Source organism: Nymphalis io, chromosome 28 (genome assembly GCF_905147045.1).
Source record: "Nymphalis io chromosome 28, ilAglIoxx1.1, whole genome shotgun sequence".
NCBI classification, from domain to species: Eukaryota; Metazoa; Arthropoda; class Insecta; order Lepidoptera; family Nymphalidae; genus Nymphalis; species Nymphalis io.
This window is the reverse complement of record NC_065915.1, coordinates 5,527,755-5,543,378: the sequence shown is the minus strand read 5'-3', so window position 1 is coordinate 5,543,378 and position 15,624 is coordinate 5,527,755. Positions and strand designations below refer to the sequence as shown.

At 34.5% G+C, this 15,624-nt stretch overlaps 6 protein-coding genes across 6 annotated transcripts in view; 3 read left to right on the top strand and 3 right to left on the bottom strand.

Moving 5' to 3' along the window:
• LOC126779219 (chorion class B protein PC10-like) overlaps positions 1–15,624 on the bottom strand; it is a 102,877-nt gene that overhangs the window by 82,917 nt on the left and 4,336 nt on the right. The window lies entirely within an intron of this gene.
• On the bottom strand, positions 737–1,846 carry LOC126779245 (chorion class CA protein ERA.5-like). The gene is made up of 2 exons (XM_050503174.1): positions 1,770–1,846; positions 737–1,087 (listed from the first exon to the last, which is right to left on the bottom strand). Exons 1-2 carry the CDS (start codon positions 1,818–1,820, stop codon positions 737–739), a joined length of 402 nt encoding a protein of 133 aa, XP_050359131.1. The 5' UTR covers positions 1,821–1,846.
• Positions 2,905–3,653, top strand: LOC126779221 (chorion class B protein PC10-like). Its single transcript, XM_050503144.1, has 2 exons — positions 2,905–3,001; positions 3,097–3,653. Exons 1-2 carry the CDS (start codon positions 2,951–2,953, stop codon positions 3,613–3,615), a joined length of 570 nt encoding a protein of 189 aa, XP_050359101.1. The 5' UTR covers positions 2,905–2,950; the 3' UTR covers positions 3,616–3,653.
• Positions 9,586–10,219, top strand: LOC126779247 (chorion class CA protein ERA.1-like). The gene is made up of 2 exons (XM_050503176.1): positions 9,586–9,715; positions 9,823–10,219. Exons 1-2 carry the CDS (start codon positions 9,629–9,631, stop codon positions 10,132–10,134), a joined length of 399 nt encoding a protein of 132 aa, XP_050359133.1. The 5' UTR covers positions 9,586–9,628; the 3' UTR covers positions 10,135–10,219.
• LOC126779214 (chorion class B protein PC10-like) lies at positions 12,524–13,760 on the bottom strand. The gene is made up of 2 exons (XM_050503132.1): positions 13,668–13,760; positions 12,524–13,152 (listed from the first exon to the last, which is right to left on the bottom strand). Exons 1-2 carry the CDS (start codon positions 13,716–13,718, stop codon positions 12,571–12,573), a joined length of 633 nt encoding a protein of 210 aa, XP_050359089.1. The 5' UTR covers positions 13,719–13,760; the 3' UTR covers positions 12,524–12,570.
• Positions 13,981–14,953, top strand: LOC126779235 (chorion class CA protein ERA.1-like). Its single transcript, XM_050503160.1, has 2 exons — positions 13,981–14,056; positions 14,531–14,953. Exons 1-2 carry the CDS (start codon positions 14,006–14,008, stop codon positions 14,930–14,932), a joined length of 453 nt encoding a protein of 150 aa, XP_050359117.1. The 5' UTR covers positions 13,981–14,005; the 3' UTR covers positions 14,933–14,953.

Sequence of the window (15,624 nt, the reverse complement as noted above, 5' to 3'; positions counted from 1 at the left end):
GAACCCAGGACATCCAGGATTGCAGCCTTACATCTAGCCACTAGACCAACGAGGCAGTTAAAGTGATAAAAATACACCCCCTATTCCAAACACAACAGGAGTAAAGTCAAATAAACAACTTCGACATCGAATTGACGCGAAATCATTGGTCGAGATCTTGAATAATCTATGATATTCATTATTCCGGATAAAAAGCCGAGATGGCCCAGTGGTAAGAACGCGTGAATCTTAACCGATGATCGTTGGTTCAAGCCCGGGCAAGCACCACTGAATTTTCATGTGCTTAATTTGTAATTATAATTCATCTCGTGCTTTACGGTGAAGGAAAACATCGTGAGGAAACCTGCATATGTCTAATTTCACTGAAATTCTGCCACATGTGTATTCCATCAATCCATACTGGAGCAGCGTGGTGGAATAAGCTCCAAAACCTTTTCCTTAAAAAAGGGAGAGGAGGCCTCAGCCCAGCAGCGGGACATTCACAGGCTGTTACGATTCATTATGGATTCGTAAAAAATTGCGTTTTGAATGTCGACGTAGTTGTTATTAAAACTTTAGATACAAAATTACAGTGGATATTGTATTCAAAATGAATATATATTAATCAAGAACTGTTTGTAGTGTATAGCTCTTCTAGCTTTTAGCATTCCACTAATAAGAATGACTTTTGAAATATAAAACGAATTTGTAAAAAACAAATACTTTATTGTAATATTTTATGATATCTATAACAAACTTAATAAATATATGCTCCGTTTCCACAACCACAGCCGCAGTTTCCAGCTACACTGACGATTCCAGCAGCTGGCAGCTCGCCAGCAAAGTGAACGATACCAAGGATAGGCACTTGTCCCGCAACGAGGGTAGTGCCAGCAACTGGCATTTCACCAGCAACAGCGACATCACCAATACCAGCACCCCCATACGATGCAACAACATCAGCTACTGGTGCGTAAAGTTCAGGGCCTCCGAAACCATGTGGACCAGCGTATCCAGGAGCGAAGCCAGCTACAGCTGGACCGTATCCAGGGGCTATTCCTCCATAACCATGGCCATATCCAGCACCTATACATTGACTGTAGACATTCTGAAAAAAATGTATATCTAATTATTATAGTTTTCACTACTACGCTACCAAATTAAATAAAAAAAATCAAAATATGCTTTATTGAAGTAGGTAGTTAGCTCTTATGTTAAATGTAAAGCTATCACCGATTTGGAATGCAGATCATGCCGAGAGGAACCGGCAAGAAACTCGGTAGTTACTCTTATTCACCTATTCAACAACATAGCTATGAATTGTCATATGGTTTGGATGAAATGGCAGGATTACAGGAGGGACCTTAGACTCCATTGATTTACGATGTAAATAAAGTTTGATAATATAAACATACCTAGGTACTTTAACTGGTGGAAAAGTGTCACTGACGTCCGCCTACCACAACGTGAAAAAAATATTATGGGTAGACAGGAAAACGCGCCACGGTGGTAAGTGGTTATCACTGCACATAGACATTAGCGAAGTAAAAAAATTAACCATTGCTTACATCGCCAATGCGCCACCAACCTTAGGAACTAAGATGTTATGTCCATTGTGCCTGTAGCTACACTGGCTCACCCTTCAAACCGGAACACAACAATACCAAGTACTGCTGTTTTGCGGTAGAATATCTGATGGGTGGTACCTACCCAGTCGAGCTTGCACAAAACCTTACCACCTAGTAAAAGTATATGTCGCTTTAAATAAAAATTAAATAATAAATATTTACTTGAATTAAGAGTGCTTGAAGACAAAAGAAGGCGAAAGCAAGTCGGGACATGGTTGCACGGAAGCTTGTAGCACTAGTTTAATTCGTTTAACGAAATTTTGTCCTTTATAGTGATATTTGACTAAACTTTTTAGCCAATTGTCTGTGTCATAATCATTTGAACGTGATAATGACACAAAAAAGAAAGCGTTTTGAAACGTAATCATTGTTTGTCATTCAAGTTAATGTACAAATACGATAATTAAATTATTCGATAAGAAATTATAAATATGTAATTTATAGTATTTATTTACAGAATTATTTACATTTAAACTTTGGATATATACAAATTAAAATTAAAGATAGATATTGCGCAAATCATGACCGCGTGGGCCGGTGGCAGAAATGCTAGGAGCACTTCCACTTTGAATCGCAATTCCGATCCTCTGGGCGAAAAATGAAGCGGAAACCAACAATTCGGGTTGGTGGATACATATATGATAGATTTTTCGAGACCAGCAGTCAACTCACGATGTTTTCCTTGCAGAGCACGAGATTAATAATAAACACAAATTATACCCAAATTAATGTAATTGCTGAAATTATATTTTTTTTATATATAGAATTGGCATTGTAAGAAATGTTAACCATCGCTTACATCATCAATGCGCCCCCACCCTTGGGAACTAAGATACTATGTCCCTTGCGCCTGTAATTACAATGGCTCACTCACCCTTCAAACCGGAACACAACAATATCAAGTACTGCTGTTTTGCGGTAGAATGTCCAATGAGTGGGTGGTATCTACCCAGACGAGCTTGCACAAAGCTCTACCACCGGTAAAGCAGAAATTGTTGACTAGTATTCTATTTTCAACATTTAAACCAACAAGTGCTTTGCCACTCATATAATTTTTAATACGTCATATAAATTTTATAAAATCGATTGAATATTGTTTGTTTCTAACTTAGTTATTGCATGAACTACGATAACATGTTGAATACTATCACATTGAAATAATCAAAAATAAAAGCGTAATAATATGATAGTTATGTTGAAAGCTTTCATAACTATTATTGTTATATTTTACATAATCGATAACGTAATTGATGTATATAAAAGCAATATAATTTAATCTAAACAACATTCAAATACAATCTTCGTTTTCAACAACAACGACAAAGAAAAACTTATAATTCAAAATGGTAGCCAAAATTGCTCTTTTTGCATACGTTTGCGTGATTGCTGTACAGGTAATATTATTTGTATTAAATCTTTAGTTTCAGTCTGTATAATAATTTCATTTTTGAAATGATTTAATTTGTTTTTTTTTTTTTTGTTATAACAGACTATATCGGCTCAATGTATTGGTGCGTACAATGGCCTTGGTCTGAATGGTTGGGAAGCTGCTGGACCATGGGGACCAGCTGCTTATGCCGCTGGAGCTCCATTTGCTGCACCTTGGGCCTCTGCTCCAATCGTTGCCCCTGAATGTGGAGCTTTTACTCCATTTGTGCCATCTAACGGTGGTGGCTTCACTATTACCAGTGCTTCTCCGATTGCTCCCACTGGTGTCACTGTGACATCTGAAAACGCTTACGAAGGACCTCTAGCCGTGTCTGGTGTTCTGCCATTCTTAGGAGCTGTAGCACTGGAAGGTGCTCTACCAACCCTCGGTGCTGGTACCATCAACTACGGTTGCGGGAATGGCAACGTTGGGATGCTGAATGAAGATTTCGGTTATAACGCTCTTGGACCTTTGGCTTACAACGGATTTGCTGGACCATTGGCTTATGAGGCCGGTCTCGCTGGTCCAGGATTCGGCTACAATGGCATCGGCTACGGCGGATGTGGAGCTTATTACTAAGTTAATGTTATTAGTTAAGTTGTTTTGATTATTGTAAGTTAAGTAAAGTTTTCCAAATAAAGTGACTGATTATTAACAGGATTTTTATTAAAAAAAATAAATGGCACGATAATGTCTTATAAATGGTACCATAAATAACCCAATGTTAAAATAAACCGTTTGTAAATAACGATATATTTCATCTTTCGCTCTTAATACATTTAACATTAGGAATATTTTAAAAAGGTAGCTGTTATTGATTTTATATATATAAATAAGTAATGTAATTTTCTATATTGTAAATTAATTTATATTTTAAATTTCTCTTTCTTATTTTTTTTTATTGTGTTTGTGTTTTGCGTCTTCGTTTTAATATTTGTCTTTAATATAATATGTCTTAATTTACAGTAACAGCCTGTTAATGTCCCACTGCTGGGCTAAGGCCTCCTCTCCCTTTTGAGGAGAAGGTTGTTATTTATGTTGGTATAGGTTATGTTGAAATTCTGCCACATGTGTACATGTGGCAGAATTTCAATGAAATTAGACACATGCAGGTTTCCTCACGATGTTTTCCTTCACCGTTGAGCACGAGATGAATTATAAACACAAATTTCTTAATTTAATATTGGTAATTTTGTTTAATAAGTTTTAATAATATTTCTCATTTTTATATAATTACACATTGTTTGCATAAAGTAAAACAAAAGAAAATGGAAGCTTTCTCTCCTATTAGGGAAGAACATTTTCATCATTCTCCATGCCTTTACGCGTTAGACGTATGTCAAAATATCCTCTACATAAAGGCTTGTTAATTTTTTTTTAAATCAGCTGTTTGAAAAAGGCTCAAAGTAACATTTGATTACATTTTACGTGGTCTAGTTAAAGGCTGTATTGATATTTCAATCAGCTATAAAAAAACTGTCGTCAGGTAAGTTTATTTGAGAAGTTATTTATGAACAGCAAATTGAAAAAGAGTGATCAGCGAATATTATTATTATTAACAGTTCTGAATTTAAAGCTATAGATAATTTAATATGTTTTCAGCATAATTATTAGCTAAACTATCACCAGCGACTTTGTCTGAGAAAAAATCAAAGTCTTAATATGTACATCTATATCTATGCATATCTATGCATATAAATAAAATTGAAGTATCTGTCTGTGATTTCAAAATAACTCTCTCTTTTAAAGTTTATACGTCTATTTGCAATTTACCAAAACCAAAACAAGCTTTTTTTAAAAGTTTTGTGTCTGTCTGTTTGTCCAGGCTAATCTTGAAAACGGCTAAAGAATACAAATTGAAATAACTGAATTATTATAAGGAGTATTTTAAGGTTCCGTCTAGTCTTTATTTCATCAAAATCGGTTGAGTCTATCAAAAGTTTTAAAAACATAAGTATTTTTGTTGTTATCTATACACATATAATGACTTGTGCTGACTGGGTAAGAAACTTGAATATTAAGCAGTTGATGCATTTTATGATATAAACACCCACTAAGGAAGAATTTCTGGAAATTCCACACGAAAGGGTTAAATAAGGGATGAACTGTTCACTGTATGTGAACCCGTCATTTTTAATGTTAGCGGCACGAAATTTCATATACAAGCATCTAGCTACAAATAAAAATTAAAAAATGATAATTTATATTAAGGGTTCTGAGAAAATATGAATAAATCATACATATTTCGTTTTTTTGGAAATTCAAACGGGTGGAAACATTAGTATAAAAATAAAAAGTCTGATCTGCTTGTAATTTACTATTTGTGTTACTTGATTGAATTGATAAACATACATTTCAAAGTTTTTTGAACTTCCATCCAAACGGGTGGCAAGTTTTTCATATACGTTAAAAAACTTCATATACATTTTTTTTTTAATATAGAATAGGAAGGTGGACGAGCATATGGGCCACCTGATGGTAAGTGGTCACCAAACGCCCTTAGACATTGGCATTGTAAGAAATGTTAACCATCGCTTATAGCCAATGCGCCACCAACCTTGGGAACTAAGTAATTACACTAAGTAATTACCCTTGTAATTACACTGGCTCACTCACCCTTCAAACATACATTCTGGGTGCAAATAACGAAATGCAAAACGTCATACGAGTAATATAAGTATGTCCTAGAGAGATGAAAGTAATAAAGCTAATCGCTATCATCATTGATTTTAATGATTGTCATTGTTGATTTGACATTCGAAAGAAGACGAACATGATTGTTTAACAAATCACTGTCATTGTTGATTTAAATGATTGTCATTGTTGATTTGACATTCGAAAAAAGACGAACATGATTGTTGAATATACACTGTCATTATTAATTTTAAAGATTGTTGTCATTGATTTGCGCTCAGCTTATATCGGGCGTGAACCATCTTTATCTGTATCCCTAAGAACGTGTGTGCAAAACTTCATGATTATCAAACAAAATAACAAGTACTTTCAAAACTGTCACTTTCATAATTATAATATTAGTAAGGTTTTCATTGTAACCTAACCAATTTGACAATTCGACAGTCGATCCGGGTCCTACTTGGCACAGAGGTTGTCCATTGCCGTACAGCGTGGAAATGCGGCCTGCTTTATGGGCAGCTTTGCGTCCGGTGGGAATTGGGAGACTATTTTAAATTTGACTAAAATAATTTTAAAAAAATTGACATAGTTATATTTCTGTGTTCATTTGCAAAATATTTTAACTTAGATATAATATTTATGTTTCATTACATGTAATATTAATTAAATTGCTTAATAAATTAGAATATATGAGCATATGACCTAACCAATTATACATTTTGCCTATACGTTAATAATAATATGCTGACCATGGATTTGTTTGTTTTGTCTATACTATTTAATTTGCTTACGAACCAAATATTGTTTTTGTTACCTACAAAAATATAGTATATTTTTTATAAATTCGAAAATTTATAGATTTTTTTTCAGATTAATTTCAACTATGTAACTTCTATATAGACACTTATTTATTGATAGACAAATTAATAAATTTAAAGTATGAAAACTTTAAAAACAAGCTTTTATTTACTCTAAAAAGGAGAAAATAAACTAAACGAAATCCGCCAATTTGTTACAACGTCATATGTTACTAGTAAAACCCTTCAAAATCTACTATTTTTACATTATGCCTATTTTAATTACACTTATAAAATATTTAAATTATTAGATAGCAGCGATTCTTTTTTTTTATCTCATATAAGCCAACGTTTGACCGTTGACTTGCCTGATGTAAAGTATCGACACGGTCTAGGATGTAGCACGCTTGCCTAGAAGATACCTGCTTACTCTGGATTTGAAACTTTGTACCTTTTAGGAAAAACAGACTCAGGCAAAGTATTCCAAAATTTTCCAATGCGAATAATATATGTGGATTCGAAGCGCTTTTTACGTATGCAGGGAATGTTCACACTGTACCGATAACGATTTGGTCACGTTTGTCTGGCCGTTTAATGATAAAAGGGGGTGATGAAATTAAATTTGTGTAATTCCTGACACATGAATTTCAAGGCAGAAAGCGTATTCGAAGTTTATAATTTTGCACTGAAGAAAACGGTTCAAGAAAGCATTTTTTGTTTGTTACGCTAACACGTGTTAACTACTCAATCGAACAATATGAAATCTTGCATACATCTATCAGAGGTACAGAAAAGGACATAGGATTTCAAACGCCTCCCCCCTCCCTCAAACGTGGGTGAAACTAGTATGTGTAGATATCGAAATGCCATAAAATTAAACAACATTATTGATTTAATTGGGCTTTTATTTATAAAAAAAAGTTACTTATTATAGACTTAGTATAATGCCCCACATCCACATCCACCATAGCCGAAACCATATGCTGGTCCAGCAAGACCAGCCTCGAATCCAAGAGGTCCAGCAAATCCATTATAAGCTAAACCTGGTCCAGCATATCCGAGTGGGCCTCCAATATAACCAGGAGCAGCAATTTCCTCATTCAGAATAGCAACGTTACCATTACCGCAGCTGTATGTAACAGCGCCCGCTCCAGCTGTAGGGAGAACTCCTTCTAAAGATACAGCAGCTAAGAACGGCAGCGCACCAGTTACAGCTAAAACACCTTCGTAAGCATTTTCTGAAGTCATTGCAATGCCAGTTGGAGCGATTGGTGAAGCGCTGGTAACAGCGAGACCACCACCGTTAGATGCGGCAAGAGAAGCAGGGCCGTAACCGAGTCCCCATTCAGTGGCACAAGGAGCAGTAGCATATGCACCCCAAGGTGCTGCCTCCCTTGCTCCCCAGAGACCATCAGCATATCCATTGTATGCTCCAATGCATTGACTGGATATACTCTGCAAAGTTAATAAAGATTATTTCCAGATCGGGATTCAACTATACCACCAACCCGCATTGAATCAGCGTGGTGGGACAAGCTTTAATTTGTAATTTAAAGACGGTCTGGCTTAACACCTGATGGTAAGTGCTTATCTAAACCTTTAGGCTAAAGAGAAATCTCTGAAAACGGTATCAACAACGATTCAAATATATGCACACAATAATAATATCCTGGGACATTTTTCACACACGACCATCTGATCACAAATTAAGCTTGTACAGAGCTTGTACACTGGAAACCAGACAACTGATATACTAAATATACTATTATAGATAATTACACCCAGAATCAGGACAGACATTTGTGTGCATGAACATGACATGGGAATCGAACCCACAACCTTCGGCGTAAAAGGCAAGCATCCACCAACCACACCAACCGGCTCTTTATAAAAATATACATACATACACGTATAATATGCTGCGTAATACATAATATATACAGGTCTTATCTTGTATGTAATCTTTTATAGAAATATCAACCATGGATAATTTTTATTACTGTTAGCTTTTAATAAATCTGTCAAGACAGTAAAATGATGAAAAATTGTAAATGGAGCACAAAATTACAATACCATGGTGCAATTTCAGCTGATTTGTATTTAAGCTGTTCTAAGGATTCTCTGCCCTTCGACCTCTTCGACCCTGAAGTCCTTCTATACCTTTCTTTCGTCGCCCCCATCGCTGATCACTTAATACCAACCTATAATTATTTATTGGAATAGATACAAAACTTATAACGGCTTTTAATATATTTACCTGCACTAATAATGCAATAAGGCACAATACAGCGGAAAATTTCGCAGACATTTTTAATTATTTCTTCGACGGTTAGTTTTAATACAATCTTTAGAATGTTTTAACATATAACACTATGTTGTTTTTATACAATATATGTTATCAATATATATTAAGAAATTGTTCAATGTTGTGAAAATATAAAAATAATTACGTGTTACAAACATGGGTTGCAATCTTCGATAGAAGTTTAATGTGTCAATATGATATAACAATAAAATTATTTAATACATTTAAAATTTCTTTTTAATATACTAGTTATTTACTCAAACTTTGTGTTATCAGTTTAAGATTTTTTTTTTAATTTAGAGTTTTTTCTAATTATTATAATATAAGCAGTATTGTAGACCATGATTGTACATTATTCAGCCAATAGTAATCCACAGCTATGTATATATAATCTGTTCTCTAACGCAGGCACCTTTTACCCTTAGACCTAAGTTGTAAATTATTAATATCTAAACTATTGTATGTCATGTTGATAATCCTAAATAAACCTTATCCTGTGTCTGTCTTTTTTCTATTTTGAAAGTAGCTTTAATAGAATTAGTAGACATTATTAAACTGAATGAATTTTCCTTCGTTTACTTATAAATAGCTATTAAAAAAACAATTTATTTCAATACATAAACTATAAATCATGATATTAAAGATCGATCAATTTATTAGTTTAATAATATAAAAAACAAACATCTTAATCTTTTTAATATATAAAACCTTTTACATCACATAATTATCAGTGTAATTATTGCCTTTATAGTGATTTCTTAAAAAATCACGTACGGTACACTTACTATGAAATTGTAAGTTAAATGACCACATAATGTAGGTAACTGACACTATAAAAAGTAAATGACTTGTGTTCATGTCATTCTATTTACAATACACTGAAAATATAATCATGTCTTCCTTTACTATCTTTTTAATTTGCGTCCAAGCTTGCTTGATTCATGTAAATACTTTTTTAAATATATTTTTTTAATTGTCCCAAAAAATGATTTTTTTTTTTTTGGATTTTGAATATAATTTCGCTTAACACTTTTTAACCTTTTTTTACAGAACGCATACAGCCAGTGCCTTGGCCCAGCTGGGTTGGTAGGATATGGACCAGGCATAGCGCCTGGTGCGTATGGCTACGGACCAGGATATTATGGTGCGCCTGCTGTCGAAGTAGCACCTGGATACGGTGGTACTGGAGTTGGTGATGTCGCAGTCGCTGGTGAAATGCCTGTTGCTGGTACAACACTTGTCACTGGTCAGGTACCGATCCTCGGTGCTGTGCGGTTCGCTGGTGACCTACCAGCAGCTGGTACTGTCACTATCTCTGGTAGCTGCGGTTGCGGATGTGGCAACGCCGCGTATATTTACTAAATAGAAAGTTATGCTTCTCTATTATATACTGCTATAGTCAATGGATTAAATATAAGGAAGATATATAAAACTAAAAATTATTTTAATTTTCTTCTTCGTATAAACTCTTTACTTAAAATAAATTAAATTTATTCAAAATTACTACAGCTTTTAACGAAGTAATCGCAAAGCTAATTTCATTGTTGTCCACTGAACAAAATATGATTATTTTAACTACCTTCCCGTTGAATGTGTTTTTTTTTTTATATAAATTTTTGTATTTATTTATTTGGACTTATGAAAAGAATTTTTCAATTTAAATAAACAAATAAGAATCAATTCATTAGAAAATCACATTCTGTGCAAAGCACGCTTAAAAAGAAGTACATCATTTATTTATTATTTTTCTATTTATTTATAAGGAAAACATACAATGTGATGACACTTATATCATAATAATATTTACACAATCACTAAAATTTAACAAAAACAAAACATACATAAAACCGTAGAATCAATAAAGGTGTAGTAAATGTAACATTTTTTTACGAAATAAAAAGTAATAGACCTCCAGACCGATTTCGGCCACGGCGGCCAATGTCAAGAGAGATTAGCCAACTGCGCAGGAGATATTATAGTGCACAAGTGTGTGCGCAAACACAGGTGCACTCTCTATTTCCTAACTTGGGACGGCAATCCGTCACGACCGAAAAGAGTTCAGGTGCAGGACCAACGGATTTACGTGTTTTCGAGGCCCGGGCTGCTACTGAGAATTTTCGACAGAAAATCTCAATAACATTTTATTGGTCCGACCAGGGGTTTCAGCCCCGGACCACCTAGTCTGCGATCTTACATGTAGCCACTAGAACAACGATGCAGTCAATACATAATAAATAAAAAATAATTACTTAATGAAAACGGGATACATTGAGGCTTAAGACAAGCAAGTATGAATATGGTACAGTGACAAATTTATAACAAACTAAAATATGAAAGCCGAGATGGCCTCGTGGTTGAACGCGTGATTCTTAACCGACGAAACCCGGGCAAGCACCACTAAATTTTCATGATGAAAATTCATCTTATGCTTGACGGTGAAGGAAAACATCGTGAGGAAACCTGCTTGTGACTAAGAACTTGTTCACTAGATCCTAAGAATGTTCTATACTTTGATCTCACTACTACAGAATAAAACAATACGATGCCACTGTTTTCTAATAAATAGGGAAACAAATAGGGAATCTTGCCATCGCGATGTAGAAATTTTACAATTACATAGTGCCATCATCAACTCAAACTCAACTCATCAACTCAAAGGGTGGAATTACAATTAACTCATAAAGTTTTTATACAATATGTAATAGATGAGTAGACTATGCGAGACCTTGGAGTTATATTGAACTGAGGACTTATATTGAACTAAGAATATCCCGTAACCGTAACAGCCTGTGAATGTCCCACTGCTGGGCTAAAGGCCTCCTCTCCTCTTTTTGAGGAGAAGGTTTGGAGCTTATTCCACCACGCTGCTCCAATGCGGGTTGGTAGAATATGATACATACATATCTTAAATTTTGTATCCAAAGAATTTGACCCTGCAGAGATTTTAGTATGCAATTTTTTTACCAACTCACCCGCCAGGCATACATATGTGCACCAAGGAATTAGAAATTGTGCAAAATCGTTATCTCGTCGTAATCGTACTTCTTACAGCGAAATTTGACAAAAAATTCTTACGGTGAACAAATGGCTAATCTTTCAAGCAAGCAAGCATTTTGATAAATTTCATCCTTTTCAGATGAATTCGCTTGATTGTCGTACGAGGATAATTTAAATTATATATTTTATTAATCTGTATTTTTTTAGCTTAGTTTTCAATTTCAACAAAAAAAAATTGTTGCGTTTCGTTTCATGTAATAATCGAACTACCCAATATAATAAAAAAATCCAAATTAATTAATTATAATTTTAATAATTTTTTCGTAAATTTCGTATAACATGTTTTTATTTATCGTAAAAAAAATATGTTCATTGTTTTATATATAAACTGTGGTCTTGTATACTTTACTGCATTTATTTTTAATTATACTTTCGGTATTTACCATATACGTTTAGTGTGCATCCTTTAATAGACTGAATTAATTCAGTATATATGTTGTTATTCTTAAGCATTTTGAAGCTTCTTTTTTGTGTATCAAGCATTGGTAATTATCAGTCTTACTTATAAATGTTATTTTGCGAGTGATTAGTAAAAAAATGCTGTCTTCTTCTTTCGAATGTCAAATCAATACTGACAGAAAGAGCGAAACCGATGTTTAACTAACAGCCGCTGAACAACGTTTATAAGTAATGCCGTAAATGTTTTATAACAATAAATATAAAAAAAATAAAAATCTCAGATACAGCTTATTATTGTTTAATTTCTTATTTAATTACATAACATGAAATTTAATAACAGACTTAGTAAACTGCTCCACATCCTCTGTAACCGAAGGCAGGTCCATTAATCCCAGCTTCAAAACCAAATGGGCCATAACCATATCCTAATTCAGCAGCTGCGATTGGACCGTAGCCATATGTCCCAGGAAACGCATTATAGCCAGCAGGAGTGACGTCTTCAGTAATCATAGCCACGTTACCATTTCCACAGCCGTAATTAATAGCACCAGCTCCAGCTGTTGGCAGGGCACCTTCCAATGCTACGGCTCCCAAGAACGGCACTGCACCAGATACGGCTAAAGCTCCTTCATAAGCATTATCAGAGGTCATTGCAACACCATTTGGAGCGATTGGTGAAGCGCTGGTAACAGCAAGTCCACCGCCGTTAGATGCAGCTAGAGTAGCCGGTCCAAAACCTCCAGCCCATTCAGCGGTTGCATATGGAGTGGTAGCGACAGGTGCTGTAGCCCAAGCCGCTGCTGCACAGGGAGCTCCCCAAGGTCCAGCGGCAGCTTCCCATGCTAGAGCATTCGGAGTACCCCAGGCCAAGCCTTCAGCGGCCAAGGGATTGTATGCAGCACCAATACATTGACTAGATATACACTGTGAAGAAGATCAAATTGTATTTGAGATTATTTTGAATTGAGGTGCACGAAAAACAGATGAAAATATCGTCTGTCTTTCTGTCTGTATAAATAGAAACGACTGAATATATTGAATACATGTTAATGAGTTAAGCATATCAGAACCACGGCAATAAAATTACTTTTATATCGAAAAGTGAAAGGATTATTTGGTGTCTTTGTTCAAGCTAACCTGAGTAGGTACCACACACTCATCAGACATTACCACCAAAGTTTCTTAAAATATCAATTCTCATGGGTGGTGGTGACTTACCATCAGGTAGCTCATTTGCCCGTCCAGCTAAGTACTTAATAGAATAGTTTGAAGTTAAAAGTTGCTTAGCGTACTAATTAAAACTTCTATTAAAATTTCTAAACCAATCATAACAAAGAATACATGAAGTTCCTTATTTAAATTCAGTGATGAAAATTTAAACATTGCCGACGGTTCTAAATTTGTTCTATATTCAAATATATATACCACACATAATTTACCTTGAATAATAGAGCTTGAGCACAGAAGAGAAGAAACGATTTCGCAGCCATATTTTGTAGCTATTTGTTAGTATCGAGAGCAGTGAATGACTTACTGTAAAAAATCTATGGTTTTTATAGTAATTATAGAGTGAAATTTCAATTCTTATCTGTGTGTTTATGGAGCAAACCTAAGGTTAATTCGATTATGTAATTAGATGTGTAATAGCATTAAGTCATAACTGCCATGATTATGTAAAATTGATAATAATTACATAATTAATATATAATTACTGTTATATATATTGAAGAAATATTAACGAAGAATTATAAAGCGTTTAACTTTATTCGAATTCAAAATGTCGTCTTTTGCTTTCTTATTCCTTTGCGTCCAAATCTGTTTGGTTCAGGTAAGAATAATTTAGTGTTTTTTGTAGTAAAAATATTACGCGATCAGTTTTAAAAATAAATAAAGATTGAAAGAAAGATTTATTAGCATCAATACGTCATATTGCAGACAAAGTAAAAAAGCTTTAACAAAAAAAATAAAAAAAGGTAATAGTTTAATAAAAAACAATGTCAGGATCATTGTGCGTTAAACTTTTTGCGTGTGACATATCAAAGTCAAATTCAACAGCAACATATAAAGTTATAAAATTAAACGTCAAAAACTTACATCTTAAAAGAACAAAATTGACAATATGAATTTCGCAACAGTGGTGGAATAAATTCCAAAGCCTCCTCCTCAAAGGCGAGCCTAAGCCCAGCAGTGGAATACGTACTATAATATAAATGGCCGTATATATAAAAAAATGATTATAAGCAAAAACAAAAAATACGGCTTTTATTATTGTATTTATATATATAGTATATTTTTATTTCAGAATGTGTTCAGTCAATGCTTGGGCGCTGGACCACTTGGCCCTGGTTATGGTTACGGACCTGGTGTTGCTCCAACAGTTGCAACTGGCTTAGCTGGCCCTTATGGCTTGGGGGCTGGTCTAGCAGCTTCACCGTTCGGCTTAGCACCAACCGCCCTTGAATTGGGTGCTCCTGGACCATACGGCTTCGCTCCAGCTGCTATTGAAATAGCGGCTGGATATGGTGGCACTGGTATTGGGGATGTTGCTGTTGCTGGTGAAATGCCAGTCGCTGGTACCACTGTTGTTGCTGGACAGGTTCCCATACTCGGCGCTGTGCGTTTCGCTGGTGAATTGCCAGCCGCTGGGACCGTCTCCATCGCTGGTAGTTGCGGATGTGGTTGTGGCAGTCCATACTATTACTGAAATTATTTATAAAAAACATATAATTAAGTGTTATTTGAATATATAATTTAAAAAAAATCTTACCAGTTATTTATTTTTCATTATTATTACTAGTTATCACCCGCGTATTGGGGAAAAGGGGTAGGTATTGGGTATAAGACATTAGCCCAAGTCCTTCTTTGTGATTCAAGCATACTTCATACTTATTTCATCAAAATCGGTTCAGTGATTTAACAGTGAAAGCGTGACAAACAGACTGACAGAATATTCCCTTTATAATATTATGCATAGATTATACAATATTGTTATGACCTTGTATAATAAAATTTCCCACAGATAAATATAACCAAAGTTTTCAATGCAATTAATTATATTACCGAGGGCAAATTAAACAATCAATTACCCATTTTCTCCGTGGAAACGGGAGCATCACATATAAACACATACCAGAATGTTGTCTTCGAAGAGCTTAACAGATGTACTTAAGAGCTTAAAATTGTTGAATATTTGACGATTTTTGGATCAATAGATTACAACGAGCTTATAAGATAACGCGTTCGTTTTATATTTACATTCGTTTACGTTTAAATTTAATAATATTATATATTTATTAAATTATGTAAAATACAACTTAGATTACAAAATAACCCTTATCATAATATACAAACAGTCTGAAATCCTACTTACATCCTTTATTGAAACGATATTGTTAT

What these genes read in the sequence shown, in the direction of transcription:
- LOC126779245 (XM_050503174.1), bottom strand. Translation starts at nt 1,820, where the DNA reads ATGTCCCGACTTGCTTTCGCCTTCTTTTGTCTTCAAGCACTCTTAATT. An exon ending in TTCAAGCACTCTTAATTCAA is followed by an intron (nt 1,088 to 1,769) that starts GTAAATATTTAT and finishes CATTTTTTTCAG; the next exon opens with AATGTCTACAGTCAATGTAT.
- LOC126779235 (XM_050503160.1), top strand. Translation starts at nt 14,006, where the DNA reads ATGTCGTCTTTTGCTTTCTTATTCCTTTGCGTCCAAATCTGTTTGGTT. An exon ending in TCCAAATCTGTTTGGTTCAG is followed by an intron (nt 14,057 to 14,530) that starts GTAAGAATAATT and finishes TTTTTATTTCAG; the next exon opens with AATGTGTTCAGTCAATGCTT.
- LOC126779214 (XM_050503132.1), bottom strand. Translation starts at nt 13,718, where the DNA reads ATGGCTGCGAAATCGTTTCTTCTCTTCTGTGCTCAAGCTCTATTATTC. An exon ending in CTCAAGCTCTATTATTCAAG is followed by an intron (nt 13,153 to 13,667) that starts GTAAATTATGTG and finishes TCTTCTTCACAG; the next exon opens with TGTATATCTAGTCAATGTAT.
- LOC126779247 (XM_050503176.1), top strand. Translation starts at nt 9,629, where the DNA reads ATGTCATTCTATTTACAATACACTGAAAATATAATCATGTCTTCCTTT. An exon ending in TCCAAGCTTGCTTGATTCAT is followed by an intron (nt 9,716 to 9,822) that starts GTAAATACTTTT and finishes CTTTTTTTACAG; the next exon opens with AACGCATACAGCCAGTGCCT.
- LOC126779221 (XM_050503144.1), top strand. Translation starts at nt 2,951, where the DNA reads ATGGTAGCCAAAATTGCTCTTTTTGCATACGTTTGCGTGATTGCTGTA. An exon ending in TTTGCGTGATTGCTGTACAG is followed by an intron (nt 3,002 to 3,096) that starts GTAATATTATTT and finishes TTGTTATAACAG; the next exon opens with ACTATATCGGCTCAATGTAT.